A 24,274-nucleotide genomic window follows, 5' to 3' on the forward strand; every position below is an offset into this window, starting at 1 on the left:
TGTGGGCTGCATTGCATTGGAAAAGTGCTACAGTATGTGTGGCTCCTAAGGCTGATCCACCTTAAAAAAGTGTCCGTAAGCGATGTTGTTGCTGTCAATGCTAGCTTTCGGGAGCTGCTTCATTTTACACGCAGGTGGTCTTGACAAAGAAGCATGTTTTCACCGACAAATAAAATGTAGACACACTGCACCACAAGTTCACACACACACACCTACACACACACACACACACACACACACACACACACACACACACACACACACACACACACACACACACACACACACACACACACACACACACACACACACACACACACACACACACACACACACACACACACACACACACACACACACACACACACACACACACACACACACACACACACACACACACACACACACACACACACACACACACACACACACACACACACACACACACACACACACACACACACACACACACACACTTTCTCCCTTGACGTTCCATGGACTGAACGGAGGGGATTTTTTCGGGGGGTTGTGGCAAATTGGTAGTTTAATAAAATAAAATAATACTAATTCGCCATCTATCTCTCTTTTTGTCTAGTTCTCTTAACCTCCCTCATTAGTGTTGAACAAACAACCCGGGCACTGAGTTATAACTTTAGAAAAATATCTTTAAAATATATTTATAAAAAGCGCTTGAACCTGTGGGCATGTAGTGTAGCCTACCTCCCTCCTTTGATCTTTGTAGCATTAACCACTGACTGTTCTATCGCTGAAATGGCTCATTACCTCCCTTATCCTCTCGATTGCTTTTTTATTGTCATTATATCTTTATGTCTGTATTCCTCTCTCTGCCTCCCACCTATATTTTCCGTATCCATCCATAACTCCCGGCAAACCAGTTGTGGGCTTTTCAGATGTCACTCGGCATATCTCCTGGTTAGTCACAAACTCGCAGCGGTTTAATTTGTATGCTACCTTCGGCTGCAACATTTGATACAGGGAATCCCCGGGCTAATGCATTGCAAATTCGTCTCAATAATAAATTGCGTGGGTAGGATCAAAGGCATGGATACAGAGCATAGTACCTTGCAGAGGAATGCTGGGGACCCAGAGGTGCTGAAGGCATTAATGAACCAAAACTAGCAATCAGGAGGGACCGAGGAATGTCAGATGTGCTAGCTATGGGATGGCACTCACACACAAATAGATCCATGCAGAAAAATCACACATTTATAGAAACGACATGGCAAAGTGAAGAAAATAAAGTATACTGTGCTATCTGATAGTATTATGTAGATGTGTTTTTCATATTGGATTTAACATAAAACATGTGCTAGAGCTAGAATGAGTTAGTGTTGGAGGGTGTTGAGTTAAAAGGCTTGCATGATATTACCAGGGCAGATATACAATTCTGCTGCAGTCTGTTAAAAGTTATTGAATATGATCACTATCATGTACGTTTATTATGAATGACTTCCTATCCCCTAACATTGGCAAATTATTATTTATAGAATGTTTATAAAAAGTGCCGGGATTCATAAATGTGATACATGCACCACTAGGATGGTCAAGTGATTATTTACGAGAAGTTAATTCAATTTATGAGAAGAGAGATGATATCCCTCCTACTTGAACCATCTATTGTGCTCATCGCCTCCTCACATGCTCCTTCATGTACACGTGCATTTATGGATTAATCAGTATCCTCCTTCACAGCACTGTTCCGACATGTACATAGGCTTACACACTGATTTCATTAGTTTACAGCTCTGCTTTATGACAGTGCATGAACACCATTGATATTCCAAACACGTCCAACACACTAGCTCCATGTTTGTGGCTTAATGGCCGACCATTTCGATGCTGTCAAAACATGGGAGTTATCATAGACATGCTGATTTATGACTGACACATGTCTGCTGTCCTGAGTAGCTTAATGGACGGAGAATGACACATAGGGGGTTAAAATGTCCATTTTCCACAAGGACAAAGTATTGTTAAAATGTATCCTACAGTATGTACTTGATATCTATCTATCTATATGTTTATCATTTTACATATGAGGGCGGTGGTGGCGAAGTCGATAGGGACTTGGCTTGGCAACTGGAAGGTCACCAGTTCAAGTCCCGGCAAGACCAAGTGCTACCGAGGTGTCCCTGAGCAAGGCACCGTTCCCTACACTGCTCCCTGGGCGCTGTTCAAAATGGCAGCACACTGCTCCTAACACTAGGATGGGTCAAATGCAGAGAAACAATTTCCCCACGGGGATTAATAAAAAGTATATCCATCTATCTATCTATCAAAAATATTGAATTGCTTGCACACTGGACAAAAAAAATTGTCACTGGCTGAAAAGACTATATTTTTGAATGGTCTTTCATGCTTTTAGGTTGTAAACATTTGCAAACAATGTCATATTTTGTACATGGGAACTAACACTATACAATGGTCCATCCAGACTGGCAACTCTGAGAAAAGTTCAAATGAATAGCAAAAATCTAAATGTATTGCTAAAAGGAATTGAGAGCTTAGAATCCAAATATGTGCATTATTAAAAAGGAGCAATTTATTGTTTGAGTATCAAGTGCAGAAAGAATATTGCCTGAAGTATAAGAAGCTTGAATTAAATAAAGCACATTTCCAAACTTCAGAATATAAATAGGAAGTTGGTCGAGGGTTAGCTCTATTGGAACAGGAGCCACAGGAATGGCACATCAACAAACATTTGCATACATGAGTGAATGCACTGAATGAATACCAAACAGGCGCACGCAAGTGCACGCAGAGTCAATAGAGGAAGGCAAATAGTGACGGATGGAAGCAATTTTGAAGGAAATTGAAGCATGTAGCAAGTTATTCCTAAATTCCTATAACTTCAGACAATACATTTACAGATGCAGAACAAAAAAAATGTTTTTTCTAGCTGTACAATTGGGGTAATAGGCTGATTGAGTATTGAGTATTATTCCCAGCGCAACCTTTTAGGAATCACTACCCTGTGGCATCTCAGGAACACATTAAGGACATTTTTGGGGATCCCACAGGGTACGTGTGGAAAAAGGACTGCTGCCACTACCCTAACCACATGGAGAAAAATATCTTTGATCACAAAAAATATGCAAGAATGGAAATAAATATGATGCTAGAGAATAACCTAAGTTTACATTTTCTAGAAAGCTATCATCAAAAACCTCATGCTAGATAAAGGGTCTTGCAGGATTTTGCTTACTTGCATTAAATCAAATTCAAGAAAGTAAAGCATAGAACACACAATCATAGCCCAACACTTGACTTTCTTAAGGCTCGGAGGTGGCATTTCCCCTTACCCAGTAGTAACTCAACTATTGGCCAATAGCAGCTCGCTGAAGATTGATTACACAGCAGCCTGTGAAAGTGATGAATACAACTGCAAAAAGGAGGTCTAAATTGGAAGTATATTGAAAGGTGGTAGATTGAAAGAAAGAAAGCCCAGGAAAAGAACAATGTAATCAGAAAGCTAGAAAGGCGCGAACAAGGAAACAAAGCGTTGTTCAGACCTAATAGTGCTTCCAGAGGGGGCCTCGATGGTCCAGATGCAGTGCAGGTTGTGCTCATAGGGCGCTGGGTAGCCCGGAGACAGGATACGACCAGAAAGCTCGTCCTTGATGGCGCCCCCACACTCCGCTGGAAAGAGGAACAGAGAGAGCGACAGATTAAGGAGCTGAGCAATTAATGCTAAGAGGAAAAGAAAAGGTGTAAAATAAGTAAAAGCTCATCAATGCTCTGAAAGTCAAATTAATAAAAGGATACGGCAAGATTAACATACTTAACATGCCAGAAACTGCATTATCCCACTTCCCGTAAAGTGCATCGCGCCGGTTTCCTCTCATCATTATTAATTATTGACATGGTATAGTCGAACGCTAAAGTTGGATGTGCGTCATCATCTTGTTTGCAATTTGAATGATAAGAGGGAGAGCAGCCAACTTAATATACTCTGTGCATCCTCTTGGCTCAGTGAAGGCAATCCAGCAACTTTACAAATGACCTCGTCCTGTTACCTTTCAAAGTTGATGGACTGGAACAACATCACTTTCAATATGTTTAAAGAAAACTAATTTTCACTGATATGGAAAAATGGGTTGGGGTTAAAGGGACCCTAAGATGCTTTTATCGGGGTTTCCCTTTCCTGTTGTGTGGCAGGTTTCTGTGCATGTGAATGGCCTGCAAGGGCTAAAATCACAAATGTCCCTACAGAGGGAGTTTCTCTCCCAAACCCCCCACCCTGTCTGAACACCTCCATGGGTCCCCTCAGTTGACTTCCGTAACATAATGACTACTGTACATTGTAACACTTGTGCTTCTTTTGGTTAGCACTCCAACACATTGTACATGATAGGCTAAGAGGCGGGACATCTCTAAGCGGTTGACCAATCACAACTCTGGTTTCAGACAGAGGGTGAAAAGAGGTGCAGCACAGGCAGTATGAGAAAAGAGCTTTTTGAACATTAGAGACATGTCACAGTAGAGACGCTAAATACTAATATGAACCTGAACATGAGTGTAATAAGGCCCCTTTCATGTGAGTTAAAAGCATTTTAGGGCTCAATCTATAAATATGTGTACTCCAAGTATGTACAGAATAGATACATGTTTCCTATTGGACAACATGAGACTATGATCATACCGAAAGAGTGGAAGACATCCGAGTATTGTCATTGAGATGCTTATGGGAGTGTTTGTGGCAGTAGTTGTAGTGTTTGTAGACAATATGATGGTTCTAGTATCATATCACAGTTCAACAAGCCCCCCTGAGGAGCTCAACAGACATCAAACATGAGCTCCATCTCTCAATACATAGACAATCATGAATCTCTGATACTACAAAGCAAAATCAGGGGCCACAATATTTTCTCAGGAACAGTGGGAATAATGGAGATATATTTTCAGCTTCAAGTAATACATTTCCATCAGAAAGGCTCTGTGATTGAAAAGCGATTTTCAGCCCCCCTTCAATTACCCCCTCCTACTCGCATCCAAAAAGTGAATGAAAAAAAATGTTCTTTCAACAACATTAGACTTAAAGTGTTTTTGTTAAGATTGTTGAAGTCATCTCATCTGACAAGAAGAGGGTACAAGTATTCTACTTTCCTTTATCTTCCGCTGAGAGGAATAGCTCTTTCAAACAGGGGAAAAATGGAGTTCAAGAAATCATACTGATGGTGATGATGGCTGTGAAATCAATCTGAGGAAAATAGACCCTGAGTTGAAATACGGCAACAGCAGAAAACACACATGAACAGGCTGGCAAGAAACCAACTCAGGAACTAGCTAAGTGAATAAAACAGCGCTCACACACAAAGAGAACATCCCACCGTCAGACAGACACAAGCTGTTGTTTCTCCGTAAACAATTTGTCACCTTTCATTTGATAAACATGCCTTTCCTTGCGTAAGCAGATATTTCCTTGCTTTGTTTCTCTCCTTACCCTCCTACTTCACACTCTTCGCCTCCCTCGGGCGTTGTGCATTTCAACTGCAATACTCATCAGAGCTGGCCTCTGATCGGTGTTCACACAATACAAAACACAAACTTGAAATAGAGTTTATGAAATAATTTAAATATTGGATTGTCCTCTCTTATGTCACTATATTGGAAGGAAAGTAAAAATGTGAAAATAATGAAAGGGAGAAGATAGAAGAGGTTTTAGTTTCTCTCTTCAAGCTTTCCCCCCTCTGTTATGCTTTTCTTGTTGAAAGAAACTTGCTGTTTTTTTATGGAGTGAGAAGTGAAGAGGGTGATCTATCACGGAGACAAAGCCATCTCTTTCCTCTTGCCTTATGACCTAAGAAACTACAGCTCAGTGCTGCCATGGCAGTGTAACTGGCTCAGCTACTCTACCCTTCAATCTATGTCTGCACATACACCTTCATACAAGTCAGCTTGGATTCTGCCTCTTCTTGTCCCACCATTTTCTCTGTACATTTCCCCACAAGACATACTGTATGTATCATTACACGTATATCAAAGTTTGATATATGGAAAGTATGTGGTGCTTTACATATCAAACAGACACATACATACTTAATGATGGCTACAATAGGATGATCCATTTTGTTTTCAATACATATTGAATTGTGAATTGCATGTTTTTGTTTTGTTTTATGTATGTTTGACTGTGTGTGTATGTGTGTGTGTGTGTGTGTGTGTGTGTGTGTGTATGTGTGGTCTAGCATTACTATACTTGTGGGGACCCTACATCTGTTTACATAGTCACATGTGGGGACTGGCTTCCCTTATGGGGACAAATTGGAGGTCCCCATGAGGGGAATCATTAATTTTAGGGTGAAGACTTGGTTAGGTTTAGGATTAGGGTAAGGGTAAGGGTAAGGTTAAGGGTAAGGGTTAGAGTTAGGCATGTGTTGGTTATGGTTAAGGTTAGGATAAGTCTCCAGGAAATGCATGTAAGTCAATGTAATGTCCCCTGAAGTGATGTATACATGGTATGTGTGTGTGTGTGTGTGTGTGTGTGAGAGAGAGTGTGTGGACCCCAGGAAGACTAGCCAATGCTAGTGCTAATGGGGATCCTAATAAATAATAATTGTACACAATCACTTTACTTAAACACAGATACAAATAATGTAAAACGGTGCAAATTGCTATTAAAATACATTGGATAGGGACTGTAATTATGCAACATATGTGTTTGTTGTGTTATCATCTGGTTATCATACGACTCAGTTCCCACATCAGTGTCGAACACATCGCTGCTCAGGCTTTCAACCTTGCAACTTTCCTCTTCCGTGACTTTCAGGAAATAAACTCTCCCTATTGTTTTCAACTCAATTTCATTCTCCTTCCTCCCCGGCTCGATGTACCCTTCTCATCTGTGTTCAGAGTGTCCCCACTGCTCCAAAATAATCCCACCATTACAAACAGAAGCAGTCCCTCATCTGCTCCCAAATTCACTCTGGCTGTTTGGCTATAATTTGTAGCGAAAAAGGGGCACGGGGAGGACAAACCTGTTCAGAGATATAAAGTTTGTTGGATGTTGTTTATACCTAGTCATGAAATTGCCTGTCAGTTTGAGTTGAAATGGGAGCCAAGAAATATTATTCTAATCACCTTGGCGGGTGTCAAAGAACACCAACCTGCCCGTTTTCCTTAACGAGCTTCTGGCTGCTTTCTGAGAGACTCTGTCAAAATGTCTACCATGAGAAGATTGAAAAAGATTGCTCTGCGTTTCTTTTACCATGAAACCATATAGTGCAGTATGTGTGCGTAGGTGTTTCAGTTTTGAAACATAATAAAGCAGACCATGTTAGTGTTAGCTGCCAACGACTGACAGGTGAACTGTAGGTGAACCCTACCGAATGCTCAGATGGGTAAACTATCTAATGGAGAAATTATCTCCATAAAATTGATTTTAAAAGTCTGTCCACCACAGACAGTTAGGGGTTAATACCTGCCTATGAGCTCGGTGTGCTGCTGATACGGGAAGAGTCTTATTTTAGTGAAAATAAATAATGCGAAAAGGGAGTCTATGCAATCGGGATATGAATGTATGGAGCGGAATAGAGCACAGTCATTTCCTGATGAGATAATGCACTGAATAAGGTGCTGGGAAAGCAACCAAATGGATGGCCCAAAATAGCAGAGCTATAACAAACCACAGAGCTTCCCTCAACCTGCACCAGCTAATTCACATTGTTATGGAAATAAAACTAGGTCAGACATGTTGGTTTAGCTGAAAGAACAAAAACTGGTAAGGATTAGTAGCGTGCCAAACACTAAAGCAGCCACTGATAAATACAGTAATATAATGTGTTTCAGCACAATGCTGCAACCTGGATTATAAGCTTAATTTAACATAGCACAATGTAACCGATGGTGATGTAAGGAAAAGTAATAACACACTGTCCTGTAAGGCAGGATAGCAGAGAATAGCCTTACATTGCAGGACAGTTGGTAGCTGATGTAACGTTGAGATGTACATTCGGTCATGTGTTGCAATCAAATTCATTTTTGGCATTTACATAAGTATGTTTAGTCTGCCCGTTCTTCATATTTCTACAATACATCCTACATGTGAAAGCCTTAGCTAGTAGATCAATTGCATCCCAACAATTCTCATACGAAACGTGATGATTTGCTCTCCATTAAACAACACATTTTTAGCTGCTACTTGGTCATCTGCACTTTTAAACTGCTGAATCAAAAAAGTGGTTATTCTGCAAAACAATCTATTTAGCTTTAATACTTTAATTACTTTTTGTTGACAGAATTAATGTCTCAGATCTTTCAAATCTTGTACTGGAATATGTTTCTATGGTTGTACAATACATACTTTTACTTGATGTAGTACTTCCCATGTCACAAACAGACTGATGTTACAGAGATAGGTACAAAACTGTACAAATTGTAAATGTGAGAAAAAAAATCAAAAGAACCCAAAATGATATTAGCAAATAAACAAATATTTCTCTAAACAGCAAGGACACAGTTCTCTAATCCCCTAAGGAGCATCAGACTCACCCATACAGAGTGGGAGGGGGCTTTCCCATGACCTCCTCTCCCCCCTCAGGCAGGTGAGCACCTCGGGTCCTTTCAGGGTGTAGCCTGGGTCACAGCTATACGACACGGTGCTCCCTGCAAAGTGACCCTTGTCCTCCCGCTTGTAGCCAAATTGAGGAGCACCTGGATCCTCACATTTCACCAGCTCGAAACCTTGGATGCAGAGGGTAAGGTGAGGAAGGACAGCACAGCACAGCATAGCAGTAGGAAAGTTTTATTAAACAAAAAAATGGTATGGATTTTATGAGGCAACAGAGAGAGTTGGAAGCACATAAACAAACAAACTGTCGCAAAATGCAAATGTTAAATGTAAAGAAGGGTGGGTGTTTGTGTGTTACTCACTAATGAAGTGCAGTTCAAAGCCTTTGCTGGTGTTATCCGCATTGCTGACAAACTCCAGCCACATGGAGCTGGAGGTGGTGTTCAAAGTGGTCTCTAGCATCTCGCTGCCTGTAAACACCCCCAGCAGACGAGCCTTATTACTGCTGCCATCAAAGACCTGGGAGGAAGAGAGGCAGAGTGGGAGGAAGCATCTGCATTAAGATGATCAGGTGTGCACACGCAGATATGCCACACACACACACGCAGATATGCCACACACACACACGCAGATATGCCACACACACACACGCAGATATGCCACACACACACAGATATCACACACACACACACACACACACACACACACACACACACACACACACACACACACACACACACACACACACACACACACACACACACACACACACACACACACACACACACACACACACACACACACACACACACACACACACACACACACACACACACACACACACACACACACACACACACACACACACACACACACACACACACACACACACACACACACACACACACACACACACACACACACACACACACAATTCCCCTCCACCCCCTCACTTTCAGCATGTCATCCTCCTCCAGTCTGAATTCGCGTGCTCGTAGCTGGATGCCTTTTCCCGGCTGCGTCTGGATAGAGTAGATGCACTCGTGGTAGTTGCCGTAGTAACCGGGGTAGTTGGGTGAGAGCAGCACCCCTTGCATGCCAGTCACGGATGAGCCGCATTCAGCTAGAGAAGAAGAGAAGGAGCGGAGAGACAGAGGAGGTGTTGGAGAGAGCAGAGGACATGTCAATCGCTATATGCTTGAAACTGGCAGAGTATTATTTCATGCCGTCATGCAGAGGGAGATGGGAGAGGTGATGGAGAGGGGGATAAAGTCGATAACTACACCTGAATGTTGAGTGGCACATCATCGTAATCACAATGCAATCTGAATAAGATTAACAGTAATTTCAGCTCTATTTGAAAATTGCTTTTTCTGAATCATATCAGGAAAAGAGTGGACAATTTGGGGCGGCTTTTTATGTAGGAAAATAGCTGCTAACATTTAAATAGCAACAAATGATTCCTGAATGTTGTCTTTGGCAGCGAGGTAAGATGAGGTGATGGGACTCTCCCAGAGGTGTATAAAAAAATAACAAGTTCCTAATATACGGCTGATTTTATATGTGAAAATAAAACAATGTGTCATCGCTATCAACTTTTAAAAATGCGGATTCTTCTGGGCCAAACACAACAAGAGCAGCATTTTTCATTCTCTCAGTTAAATATGCAACGAGAACCGGGGCAGAAGAGGCTGTCAAGTAAATTATAATATATTAAAATAGATTGACCTACTTAACACATGCCTAAACACTGACGATAAAACGTAGAGACAAATCCGATATTAATGGTGTGGGTAAAGAAAATAAATGTGACTGCACCAAATTGAATTTGCTAAACTATAATTACTTGTTTCCAATGAAGAAATGTCAAAATCTTAATGTGAACAAATTACCTCATAAAAAATGCACAATAGGTACAAAATACTTCCATAAAATAATTAAAGTAGTGCACAATTTGGATATCCAGAAAAGAGCTATGATTAGGACAAACGCAGCAAGGTCAACCATTGCCTTGGCCTATGGTTTACCTATAATTAGGACCATTAGGATACCATTTGTTTACATATAAGCACTCTAAAGCAGCTCTTAAGGTTTGGAGCATCATATAATCAACATATTGACTTCAATCTTTGCAGATCGACTTCAATAACATCAATAATAAACATATTTCAGCTCTTGAATGTCATCTTCATTAGATCTAAGCCATCATTTGGACAAAGTCAAAAAGGTTGTTTCTTTGAAGCTATCCAACAAAGAGACAAAACTCAAGCGCACGGAGAGACGATAATGAGGAGAGTTGAAAGGGAAATGCCTCGTCTTGCAATGTGATTGACAGTTTTGTACATTAATGGGTGGGTTTGTGTGAAAGGGCAAGTGTGAGGAGGGTAGAGGGGAAGTGACAAAAGCCAAAAATAAACATGTGACCACCTACCCACACACCTTGGCAGAGGTGAGCTCCACACCCGCCTCCTGCCCCCTAAGCAGATCACCCTCGCCGGACCCTCCAGTCGGTAACCCGGGAAACAGGAGAAGATGAGGGCGTCGCCCACTCCGTACTGCAGGCCCTTCCTGGTACTGTAGGGCGGGATGCCGGGATCCTCGCATGGCTCCAAATCATACTCTGGAAAACAAAAGTATTAGTCGTACATAATACATACATACTAGGTTAACTGTGATGAGTATTTGTAACTTCCATGTCCTGTGATGTTTAAATGTGTGTAAATGTAACTGATAACACTTATTCTGTTATGCTTTGAAATGTTAAGAAGTTTAAAACACTGATTCAAAGGAAGTTGAACCATGTTTAAATCGATTGGATATCCTCAACAAACCCAGATAACATCCAACACAATGTTACTCATTCAAATCAATAAAGCATCAAGTGGCTATGAGGGGTAAAGACATATTTCTTAACATTTAGGCCTCCTTCCAGGAAAGCTTATTATTTTGAGATATGTGGAATTACATTTTGTTATTATATTCTTTAAACTGTGTGTTGGATTTCAAATGAAGGGATGCTGTGAGAGCAAAAGGAGGTGAGATGATTCTCTCAGTGGGTAAAGGGCCATCTGTGCTCTATCCTAATTGATTCATTTAAATTTAATCAATTCTCTTGATGTTAACCATTTCATTATTTACTCTCGAGTGGCGGTAATTACATATTTCTAGGACACATACTTACATCATTATTTGCTCCTTGTTTATGGTGGCCTCCTCCTAGCTAAGCATCGCTCTTACTGTGTCAATAACCTTGTAATTAATGGGGTTACAGAGAGTCTCTGATCCATACTTGTCCACTCTCAACAAGTGCTTAATGGTGTAACCTTTTTAAGCCAGAGCTCATGGTCTCTTCCAAATGATTTGCACGGCTCAGTACTGTGACCGGAACTTTTGGCTTTCCTTTTATTCGCTTCTTAGCAATTTGAATGACTAAATCCATTCTCACCAGAGAAAGTGATGTTGAATCCCTCATAGGAAACAGAGAAGTCGGAGAGGAAGCGGATCTGAGCCGTGTAGTTTCCAAACAGGCCTGCGCTGAGAGGGGGGGGGCAGCGTGGAGCCCATCAGCCTCCACAGAGGCTGGGAGAAGCTGCCGTTCTCCGTCACCAACAGGAAGTCATGAGGGCTCTCCAGGTGGAACGTGTGGAAGGTGAATTGGACGCCTGAAAAATAGAGCAAAAACATACACTGATATGTGTGTCTATATTGACTTGATCGCACTTTGAGGTTTGGTTTCACATATATATATATTGTTATTTGCACTATTGTATATATTTGTACTGTTGTTATATGTTCATAGTGTAGACCGTTTTTTCTTTTATATATTTGCTGTTGTACCTTCTTTATATTTATACCTCTTAATGTGTGTATATCTGTCTAGGTATGGGTATGTATGTGTTTATATATGTGTTTGTATGCATGTATACATGTATATATATATGTTTATTCTTTGGGACGGTGAGACACAGCATTTCGATCTCCCATTTGTATCACACATACAGAGACATTTAGAATGAAGTTAACTTTGATATTCCTGCAAGCTAAAAACTAAATAAAATGTTTGTTGTCTTGAAATAATATATTCCCTGTCTCGTAATGCACACAGCCTCAATTCCCTGTCTTCCTTCCCATGTACTCGTCAAAACATTATGCCCATGCAGAGAGAACAAATTATCCTGTATCGTTTTGATGTGAGCACTCTACCAAAAGGTGACATGACTGAAGTATTGTCCCGTGGCACCGCAGCCCTAGGCCAGCCTCTCAGCACTCCAGTCTTAAAGATTCTTCGTGTTCGGCAGGATAAAAAAGGGCCACTCGGTAGGGGGAGATGACATTGTAAAGGAAATTGAAGTTGGCTGATACATGCGTTGACACAGAAATGCTCAGCTCACCTTTGCCATGGGAGGTCTCTATTATCCACGTGCAGTTCAGGTTGTGTGGGTAAAAGTCTGGGAAGCCAGGGGACAGGATGGTGCCAAAGTTGCCCTGGATGTAACCTCCACACAATGCTGAAGACATAGGGAGGACAGAAACAGCGAGAGATGGATGAGGGAGAGAAATGAGGCAAAATCAGAAAGGGCAAAACAAAGTGGATGAAGACAGAAATTAACTTTTTCCCCCAAAATTGAGAAAACTGTTCTGGGCATTTACATTGCAGTGAAATACATTTTAAAAGAGGTGCCCTTCAACACTGCAGGAAGAACGAGAGTGGTATCATCAATACCATTAAAGAGTGGGCAGAAATCAATAGTGTCCTCAAATATAAAAGCATTTACAGATGAAGAAAAAGGGGAACATCAAAGGGCAAGCTCATGGCCCAACATATAAAACATTTATGATGAAACGAAGCAGAAACCTTTAAAGCCTAAAACAAGAGTTGTTGAGAGAAATGTTATCATCTTGTATAGATGTTATAATAACTTAGAAATAGCTATTTAAATGTGATGCAACATGAAGCAAAGCACTTCTCATATTTGGTCTGCAAAAACATACAACAATGAATATAGCTTTAATCTTATTCATGAAAACTGGCAGGAGACCATTTCGTTTCTAGGTCCATTTTATGGAACGTACCATCACAGGTAGGCAGGGGGCGGCTCCACTGAAAATTGGGTTCACATTCTAAAGGCTCTGTGTCGCTAAGTGTGTACCCTGCGTCACAGGTAAATGTCGCCAAGGCTCCCACATAGAAGTCATTGCCGTGTCGCTGTCCGTTGACAGGTATACCCGGGTCCACGCAGTGATCCGACTGGAGCTGCAGGGCTGGAGAGGAAGAGACAGAAGAGGGGAATACGATCAGCCACACAAAGGTATTGAAATTCCACCTGCTAGCAGTGTAATTAGGCTGATTTCCTGTTTTCAATAGTTCAACTATAGGTCAAGAAAAGTTAAAAGGGCATTTTGCTCTCCAAAAGCAATCCCCATAAATAATTTACTTGAGCATCCTTCTGCAACAGGAATAAACCAATGAGAAGTTTCAGCTCCCGCTCCGCCTTGCATAGTTTCTGCCTAAGTAACATTCGTGGTGAATTATTTAAGTCTTGCAGAGATTTCATCAGGGAGTAAAGGTTACCAGCATGAGCCACATAGGTAGGAATGAAGATAGGAATGCTTTAAGGCATTGTTAAACTCAAGGCCCGGGGGCCAAATCAGGCCCATGGTGGATTTAATTTCGGCCCGCAGGATCATTTCTAATTGCTATTAGATCTGGCCCGCCGGTCGGTATATTGCCCGCACACCTTCACTCCATCCTGAGGGTCTCCTCAGCTCAGAGCCTGAGCCCAAACATTGATGAACTTGCACCCAAGATGAGATGCCAAGTATCTGCTTGAACTAGCATCACAGCAGCACACTGAGTTTCAATGGATGTTTCCTTCTGCACTTTTTCTCTCAGGACAACAGGGCATGTTTGCTTTTTAGTTTATAGTTTTTGTGAAGCTGTTGTTGGCCTGTGGAAAAATGTAATCATAAGAAATGACTGATAGAGCAGATAGAGCCATAAGAAATGAATGCAACTGATTATTTTATGTTTAATGTGGTTTTTATAGGCAATCATTTAAGCTGTGTTAGCTCCTGGTTTAATATGTGGAATAAGTTCTAGCGCACTCGAGCTGGTTTCTCCAAAATGATCTACCCCACCTTTAAGGTTTGGATTTAAAGCATGATTGAAGACCGGTGTGTGGTTAAAGTGTGCGTGTATGGCAACGTGTGCCAAGGCAGAGTTATCTGACACAACAATCTAACCCAGGGGTGTCAAACTCAATTTCATCGCGGGCCACATCAGCAATATGGTTGCACTCAAAGGGCCGGTTGTAACTATATAAAATATACATATATATAAATATATAATATATATAAAATAATGTGTTATATTACATTATTGCCTCTGAATTGGATTATTATCGGATAGGATAATGACTTAGTAATTAACTACGTCTGAAAGCAAATAATTGCAAGTCTCTTCAGTGCGCATGTCACAAAACGAGATGCATTGTGGGACATGTAGTTTATGGGCAACCTGATTCTGTAAAGCGGCATTTAATCGTATAATAAACGTATTACATTCTTTGCAAGCTCTTGCAGGGCCACATAAAATGAAGTCGCGGGCCGGATGTGGCCCCCGGGCCTTGAGTTTGACACCCCTGATCTAACCCCATTTACTTTCTAATTATAGGTGTTCTAATGAGAACAGCTTCATGGTGAAATTGACAGCTTGCGGAGGTTGTATTTACATCTGAAGATTGTAAAGCTTTTACAAGTACAGCGAACAAGGCTTATGAAGCACGGCTAAATAAGCCCTTCATTTACCGTACTGTCTCTTTGGCCGTGTGCATGATTTTTAGCGCACTTTAAGCTCTTACTTTCGTAACGTATGCGGAACCCGATGTCCGAGTGGCTCTTGTCAGTTGAGAAGAAGAGAAACAGGAAATTGGAGGTGCTGATGAGGAACTGGGGAACCTGGGTTCCCTGGTAACTGCCAATGAGATGTGAAGAGGGAAAACGTCCATCGCGCACCTCGAGGATGTCATAGTTGACCTCTGTGCGGAACCTGAGAACAGAGTAAAACAAAGTAAGTTGATTGTTGATTCACATCAACAACAAAAGTGATTTTCTCTACTGGATCCCACGTACCTATGTCTCAGAGGGTTAATGCACTGATTGGGGAGTGAGAGGGTTCTTGCTCCAATCCAAGACCCTTCAGTCAACATGTTGAAGAGTCCTTGGGCAATATAACTGACCGCAGATCACTCCTGTAGGTGTCTACGGTTCAAGTCTATGTAAATCGCTTTGGATAAAAGTCTCAGCTAAATAACTTGTAATGTCAAAGTGGGCAAATTTGATTTTAGGTAAATAATAATCAGTAAGAGACATTTAGAATGATCAAGGAACTCCACTGATGAACTGATTATGAAACCAACTGAAAAGCAGGGTTGTGATTTTTAAAAAGATCATTGATTAAAATGTCACGTTCCCTGCAATCTGAATAAAAGACATTGATGCTTGAATTAACATCAACTCAGAACATTTTGCTTTTAACCCACATGCTAATTATAAATTAGCTGAATTATTTCTAATTTGTACATGATGAGTTTTAGAAAAATCCTGAGACATTTGGCATGCATTGGTGTGTGGTGTGTGTGTGTGTGTGTGGTGTGTGTGTGTGTGTGTGTGTGTGTGTGTGTGTGTGTGTGTGTGTGTATGCTTGTTGTGTGTTTCTCTATTTGTTGCCAGAGCCACTCATCTTCAAAGCCATGAATAAATTGCTGAGCTTCAGAACCATGTCATCTGAATGAAGCGGTCTGTGGTGTTTTATTGATGTTACATACAAATTAAAGAGCAACACACATTTATGTTGTATTCAGTTTGCATTGCATGTCAGGGACGAGGACGAGATGCGCTCGCAACAATGAGCCTTCGCGAAACGCTAATGCGGCGTTTGATCCTGCGAGTGTACATCTCTATCTTCCACAAACATCAGGACAAATCTCTCCCATCTCTGTGGTTCCCCTTGACGGACCATCTCCTGTACATGCATTGCAAACTCATGTACATATAGAACATTGAAGTTTAAGTGGAGTTCTAACAGTAAATGTGTGTGTGTGTTTAAACTGTAAGTACATTTGTGGATCATTAGGGAGGGGCTATCAAATGAAGAATGAAATACTTATGAGTGTGCACTAAATAAAACATAGTGTTCTACTAGTTGGTGGTGTATGTTAATGCGCATTAGATCTACTGCATAACCACCAGAAAGAGAAGACAGAAGAAGAGATTAAAGGGGCTCATTATGCTTTGGGCTTTTCCCTTTTGTGTGTTACTAGGTTTGTGTTCATATTAAATGGTCTGCACAGGCTACAATCCAAAAGTTCCCTCCAGAGGGAGTTCCTCTAACGCACAATCCCTCCTGCCTGAATGCCTCCATTGGACTCCTTTGTTTACTTCCGTAACATAATGACATCACTAAGCAACACATGCGCTTCTATTGGCTAGCCCTCCAACACCTGGTACATGATTGGCTAAGAAGTGGGACATTTCTTAGCAGTTGACCACTCACAACAGAGCCAGCCAGCTAACCAATCAGAGCAGACTGGGACAGGGTGCAAAGAGGTGCTGCAGCACAGGCAGTATGAGAAAAATAAAGAGCTTTTTGAACATTAAAGCCTGGAGACATGTCACAGTAGAAGCTCAAAATACAATTATGAAACCTGAAATGAGCATACTATACTAATGTCCTCTTTAAATAAAGGGAAAACAAGCAGTGGGAAGAATGTGAGCACATATTGTAATTGTGAGAAGGTAAAGTAAAGCTTGCCCTGAAAAAGAAAATAGACGAAAAAAGAAACATTTACACAGCAGCAGTTGCCATCTGTGTGACTCACTTGTCGAAGATGATCTTGATGGGGTAGCCTGGAGGAGCCTCAATGATCCATTCACAGTTAAGGGCCTCCTTATAGAGTTCTGGCCAGCCGGGGGAAAGGATGATCCCACTGGGAGCCTTCAGTTCCCCTCCACATGGGGCTGACGGAGAGAGAGAAGAAACCGAGTGAGAGAGAGAACAGATAGAGATTGAATTATGCATGTCGTCCCTATCTGATGTATGACAGTGTTCATAGATGATTCCATGCATCAGCCGGGGCTCATCCCATTTCTTTTAGTGCCAGGGTCTATCTAATGTAAACTGGAGACGTCTCCCTTCAAGGTTAACCATTTTCTCCTAGGGACATACCTCTCCATCGGACGTGTGTCTGTGTGCACAAGGGCATGCATTACATAACCATGTATGCATATGTCTCCTCCCTTATGCTGCTGTCTTTAAATCCGTGAAACCCCCTCCCTTAAAAGGCGCCGCTGTCACCCCCATCAAACTGAGAAAACGGAGCGTCTTTGATCGCTAGAACAAAAAACGCTTGAGCACATCGACCCCCGTCTCATCGTCTTACCGGTTTCACTTTGCCGTGCATTTTGTAACTGCCTATCCTTAACCAGAACACACGGAGCAGGGCTTAGTTACAGTGCCAGCTCCTGGCTCCCTTTGAAGTGGAATGATTTAATCAGCCAACTCAGCATACTGAAGGACATCTATAAAACGCATTGCTCTACAAACGCAGGGGTATGATAGATGGCCTCAGAGGAATACAAAGCTGCTGTGGCACAGGGGGAAGTGACATGTTTTCATAATGGTTTCTCTTCTGTGTATCGTGAATAGAGAGCCTGATTAGACCCCTCAGAGCTCTAACCACGTCCGTGCTTAATGGGATACGCTGCCGGTGTCCAAGAGCCTGAGCTGGTTACCACCTAGCTGTATCTTCGCTTTGCCAGCTCGATTGGCCTTTTCTGATTTGCTGGAAATTGTTTATTGATATTGAGTCAGAGAGGGGTAAATGGACGGTTCAGCAATCTGCATGTAAGCACAGCATGTCTGCAACAACAGATCATTTGAAAGCAAAACAAAGCTTCTGTATCATCTCAAGCAATCTCTTCCCTTTCGTCAGATTTAGGAGAATGTATGATATTATTGATATGAATTAATCGTATATGCAACATTTGTAAAATAAATGTAGTAATCCATCAAAGACGAAGCAGCAAATCCATTTTTAGATAGATTTGATGTTGATTGATTTCCTTCCCTTTATACACACCAATCCATTCGCTGTTTGGATGTGCAGAAGATATAATCTCTTTACAATCACAAGATTCAGTTATGCTACATTACCAGCTAGAAAGAACATCAAAACAAATACTCTCATTTCATCAGTTTGTAAGGGATAACACAGTGGGCACTTGGCTAATGAGACGCTCGACCACGGTACGAATTCTCTCAGATGAAAATATATGCAAATTCCCCCTAATGATTTAAATCCTCTGCATATTTAAAGTGATTATATCTAGATTATCCTTAGACACAACTCCTACAATGCCATCTTAGATACAATGTGTGACTGGTTTAAAAATATGGGATAAATCCATCTTTACAAATATTTTTAAACAATGTCAGTTATCATAAGGAGGTTTTTTTCTATGCACCCGTCTGAGTCTCTAGCATAGGCTGTAATGTCATGCCAGCTAATGAAAACAAAAACACTCTCCTCAGCCGTAAACTAAGTGAAACCAAGAAGAAATGAGGTCCAACTGTAACATTTGTGAATGACCAGATGAACTCACCTTCACAGCGGGGAACTGCATTATCCCACACCACGTTGCCATCCTTGAGAATGCAAGAGACTGTCTGCGAGCCGTGAGTCTTGACGAAGCCCTCCTCACACAGAAAGGAGATGGAGCTGCCCAGCTGAAGGCTCTCACCGAAGCGCTTCCCATTCACCGGCACACCCGGGTCTGGGCACTCGTTATGGCGAAATGCTATCGGAAATGCAGAGAGGACATAGGGTTAGTGTGAAGAAGTTACAAAAACATTCAGTGATTACTTCCCTTAGTCACATTTAGGCAACAGGCGCATATTTATTTGTGAGAGGAATATTTCACCTGCATTTCTGCTGATATTAATCCTTGTCACATGTAAGACTTAGCCAGGTTTCTGGACAATTGTCAGCAATTAACAATGCCAGCATTTAACGAGAGGAAATTTGTTTCACTTAGTGAGTCACATTGATTCACCCTGCTGCAGTGATTCCAGAGGGTGTGAAACCTCACCGTATGCACATTATCAGCACCAGATGACATGGTGGAACGATACGTGGAGTGGAGGAACAGGGAAAATAGTTTTCATACATCATCAGGACTTTATACATTAAGCTTCTCAATGAAACTTCAGGCAGGAACCAGTTATAAAAGGACGGGTACGAGACGCAGTCACACAAGAAGAGGCATAACCCTGGAACAAGGCATGTAAACAAATACATCACCTGCGCCTCTCTCTCTCCCTCTCACTTACTCTCTCGCTCTCACTCTTGTACACACACGCAGGTGGGTGACACGCGTAGGTGTTGATGAATCCCTCTTCTGTAGCCATTGGACCCAAACAGAGTGCCAGGCAAACCTCATCCATCACGATCATCTTATTTATTAATGTGCCAAAAATCCCCTCAATACACTTTGGCATGTCCTTAATTAACATGAATGACGGAAGCTGTCCGCTCATTGCCCCCCCCTCCCCCAAAACAGTCCTGTAGTTAGATGACACTGTTTTTCAGGAACTAACCGTCATCTTCAATTAACTGCTGCTGACATTCATTTACCACGCTGCAGTGGCAATGTATTCATCTAACTTGCTAATTAATGCATTAGCCACCATGTGTTGTCCACATTGTGGTTTTAAAGAGACACCTGGGTTCGGTGGATGACATGCTTGCAAATGAGCTAAAGCCATGTCCCTAAAGCATTCTGGGTAGGCTGATTTTTGTTTCTTTCAGCTCAAACAGAAATGGTTTAAAAAGCTAGAAACAGAATACAGGACCAGTCTTCTGAGTATTGCCATGCTACATTCCGGTCAATACAGTGTATTAAATAACTGAATAAGTTGCAATATTAAGTCCAGATGAGTTTATCACACTGGTTGACATTGCTATGACGACATATCAAATAATATATTGTGCAGTTAAATTACCAATACTGTTTTAAGAATGTATCAATGGCTACAAAGCAGGTGTTAAGTATGGAATGTGCTGATTACTACAAGAATAATATTACAAATAATAACCATAATGATAGTGCATCTGGAAAATGCTTGACTTCAGACATACATATGACATGATACAGCTTTTGAACAGGGGACATTAAGGCACACGTGTATTGTAATTGTTCACATGATATTCAAAGCATAAAGGGCACATTGTTTTTGATGTACAAGATTAGCACTTTATGATTGATAAAAACCCATATTAAGAAAATACAGGCTTAATGAAAAACGATTAGTGCCATATGTGATAATGAAGTTAACAAAAGTCAAGGGTATATCTGTGTGCTGAGTAGCGTTTGGGTACATTAACATTAGTAATAGAAACAGACACGTTTTTCATGTTCTGCTGCTCATTTTATGAAGATTTAAAGGCTACATGTTTCAGTAAAATGTCCTTCATTTCAAATGAATAATTTGGTTGGAGTGATGTAAAAAAAAATGGAGCTGTACTTTAAGGGAAGGAATCTTTTATGTGGCAGATTTTGATTCCTTAAAGAATATATTTTAGTTCTAATGCAGTAAGTGATATTCTTGTCTGACAAATGTATCACCACTGTGGCTGGATGTGTGTGGACATCATGCCTGAACCTTGCCAACTAATGATGTGCTCTCAAGTACGATAACTCTATGATACTGTGTTAAACTGAAGGTGAGAAACACACAATAGACCACATCAAGAGCAACAAACTGTAAAAGTAAAAATAACATTTCATTGCCTGCATTAAAGTGAGTCACTGCAACTAATGGACAACAAACCGTATAAAGACAAACCTCCCAACGGCACCTCTCTAAAACAGCTCTGTGGCTTTAAAAGGGTTAGGAACTATGGAGATGTTTCTATTGGGATGTGGATAATGCAAAGATCAGGCTCATTTCACAATAGCAACCAAAGCAATAATCCTGCTGCCAAACCTTAACGGTACAGTATATCCATGAAATGAGTTTACCAGCATGCAGCCAACGTGTTCTGCGTCAGAGTAAAAAACCCATCTGGAGTTTCCTCAGAAGTCAGCAGCTACCCAGAATAGAACATAATGAGCTCAGCCGCGAAGTATCTGTCAGGTAAGGAAGCTGCATTTTTGTTTGGATGCCAAGTTTCTATTTAGACACTAAAGGCAGGGTTTTTCTCTTTGCGACTGGAATCTTTTTGCTGAAGGGTTTATGCAGTCATACAATGGGAAACAAAGACATATGATTCAAGCATGCACAGAAACTGTACACGCAGAAACAATCTAGAATACTAAACGTCCAGTCAGAGCAGGTTTTTGTGATAAGCTTTAAAGACTTCCCTATTTCTTATTGGAAGTAACATTTCATACTCACTTGTAAAGGTGATGTTGAAACCTCTGTCTGTGTAGGTGTGGTCAGTCAGGAACTCTAGCCGGGCCACGTGGGCACTGGTTGTTATTGAAGGAGGTAGGACGTTACCGGAAAAGGTGCCCAGGATAGGAGACTCCGCCTGATAAAAACACATATCTGATGAGACCAAATGCTGAAGAGAATAATCGTTTGAGAGAGAACAGCAGCTACAGGAGATACACAGATAACATAAGACCAAGGACAAACACACATACAGCTTAGAAACTTATTTGTTCAGGCTGCTTCTACTCACACACACAATGACATGTCGATAGTTGGAGTTGCACTAAAAGAATACACCGAGAAACCAAGGACACAGCTTTTTTCAACAGTACCTTTCCCCCGTCCTTGATGGAGAGGAAGTCGAACTGTTTCTCCATGCTGAGGTCATTGAAGGCCAGATTGATGCGGCTCTCAGGGTTGCTGATGATGAGCCACACACAGTGCATGTTGTTGCCGTACTCCTGAGGGTAGTTAGGAGACAGGAGCACCCCGGATGGAGTGGTGAAGTTGAAGAAACAGGAAACTATAGCGGTGATGAAGAGATATAGACAAGAGAGAAAGGGAGTAAGAAATAAAACAAAGCAACATGCATTGAATATGGTTTAGGAGGGTGAACAACACATTCTGTTTACTTCTGCCGAGGGAAAATATGATTAGATACTTTGGTATAAACCACACCACACATTCTGTAGACATCATAAAGACAGCAGACACCACCATAATACACTGTGTACAATTACAGTTATCTTGGGCTTACAATTGGTCCATTGGATATAAAAGTAATAACAACTAAATATGTCTGATATTGATGAAAATTGCCAAAGACATCACATCATAACATTTGTTTGTTGTTCATTACGGCAAAATGTTACCATTTATACAGCGTTATATGAAGGGAGGAGCTTTTTGGAAAAATAAATCAAGTAAGCCTTGAGGCATGAAATGGGGATAGAGACATCTTAACTGAATCTTACAACACTTAAGAAGAAACATAATTTTCTTTTTGTGTTGTCAATGAAAAAGAAAAGGCTCTGAACTCCCTCTCTGATAACTATCAAGGCTGTCACTTGATCCCAATTACTCAAATGGAGATCCTTTAGCAACAGCACAATACATTGATGTTACTGGGCAGATGTGGCCCTCTTTGAAAAGCTAGACCACAATGTCTGCTTTGTTCATGAAGCTCTGGCAAGGCTAAAAAAGGAGGTATGAATATGATGTCAATGACAGTGATCTCCTTCACTGAGATATGAAGGAGATCTGATAGGAAAAACACTTTCAGGCTGTCATGGACACTTGCACCCATTTCTGAAACAACTCTGCATCTTTGTCAATTTTCTAAGACTAAATAGATTTCAGATGAAAAATAGCTCATTTAAAAAGCAGATTTGTCTGGCGTCCAGGTGCTGGGCTGTTTCACTGTTAGGGGATGTTTTCAAATAATACAGAGTTTCCAACATGTACGTAGGTTGACCAGGAAATTAAATGACCGTAAACTTAAAGGTGGGGTAGGTAATTTTGGAGAAACCAGCTCGAGTGCGCTAGAATTTGAAAATACACAGCCGGAAGAAATCTGCTACTTCCTTACAGAGCCCCTCCTCCAACACACACGAACGCGCACATGACCAATGAGGGCACGAGATAAGTTTGTCCACAGATGGAAGGCTGACAGGCAGGTAGGCCATCCAGTTACTTTAGCCGGGCCGGCAAAAATGATTGGTCGTGCTTTTTACAGAGCTACGGCTTCCACAGATGACATTTCTTTATGGATTTTTTGTCAAAGCACTTAAAATATTCATTGCTTAACATCGGGATGTTAAGAGCATTCCATGGAATATAACAAAAAGTGTATCTCGAGCCGGTTTCTCAAACTTACCTACCCCACCTTTAATTGAAATGTCAAACACCAAGTAAGCGTAATCAAGTTCAAAGTTAAAGAACAAAACATGGAAAGGTTGAGGTCGTTTTAGCATTATACAATTAGGTCTGTCCTTGACTAAAGAAATTCTTAGTCGACACTCATACGGTTTTGAATATGCACAGAGGCTTTAAATAGCCGACTCGTGGGAATACAACTATTATAATTTAAAGCCAATTGTTCCTTTTTATTATTTAATTAATCAAAGTCAAATGCTTACCCAGCAGTGGAGGAGCAATTTTGGTTTTTAATATTATCATCCTTGGTCTCAATTGAGCGATGACAGGGCTTCTGCCTATTGCCTATTGCATGGTGATGACTTTATCATTTT

The 24,274-nt window shown here is 41.1% G+C and overlaps 1 protein-coding gene across 1 annotated transcript in view; it reads right to left on the reverse strand.

Moving 5' to 3' along the window:
* Positions 1 to 24,274, reverse strand: part of csmd2 (CUB and Sushi multiple domains 2) — a 281,630-nt gene that overhangs the window by 95,559 nt on the left and 161,797 nt on the right. Inside the window, 14 exon segments of the mRNA XM_034236672.1 lie at positions 3,534 to 3,660; positions 8,512 to 8,703; positions 8,893 to 9,049; positions 9,484 to 9,653; positions 10,962 to 11,150; positions 11,976 to 12,078; positions 12,080 to 12,192; positions 12,922 to 13,038; positions 13,604 to 13,792; positions 15,391 to 15,578; positions 17,410 to 17,548; positions 19,193 to 19,387; positions 21,987 to 22,122; positions 22,358 to 22,548. Coding sequence (XP_034092563.1) covers positions 3,534 to 3,660; positions 8,512 to 8,703; positions 8,893 to 9,049; positions 9,484 to 9,653; positions 10,962 to 11,150; positions 11,976 to 12,078; positions 12,080 to 12,192; positions 12,922 to 13,038; positions 13,604 to 13,792; positions 15,391 to 15,578; positions 17,410 to 17,548; positions 19,193 to 19,387; positions 21,987 to 22,122; positions 22,358 to 22,548 — 2,206 coding nt within the window.

The sequence above is a fragment of the Gymnodraco acuticeps genome, unplaced genomic scaffold, assembly GCF_902827175.1.
Source record: "Gymnodraco acuticeps unplaced genomic scaffold, fGymAcu1.1, whole genome shotgun sequence".
Classification (NCBI taxonomy): Eukaryota; Metazoa; Chordata; class Actinopteri; order Perciformes; family Bathydraconidae; genus Gymnodraco; species Gymnodraco acuticeps.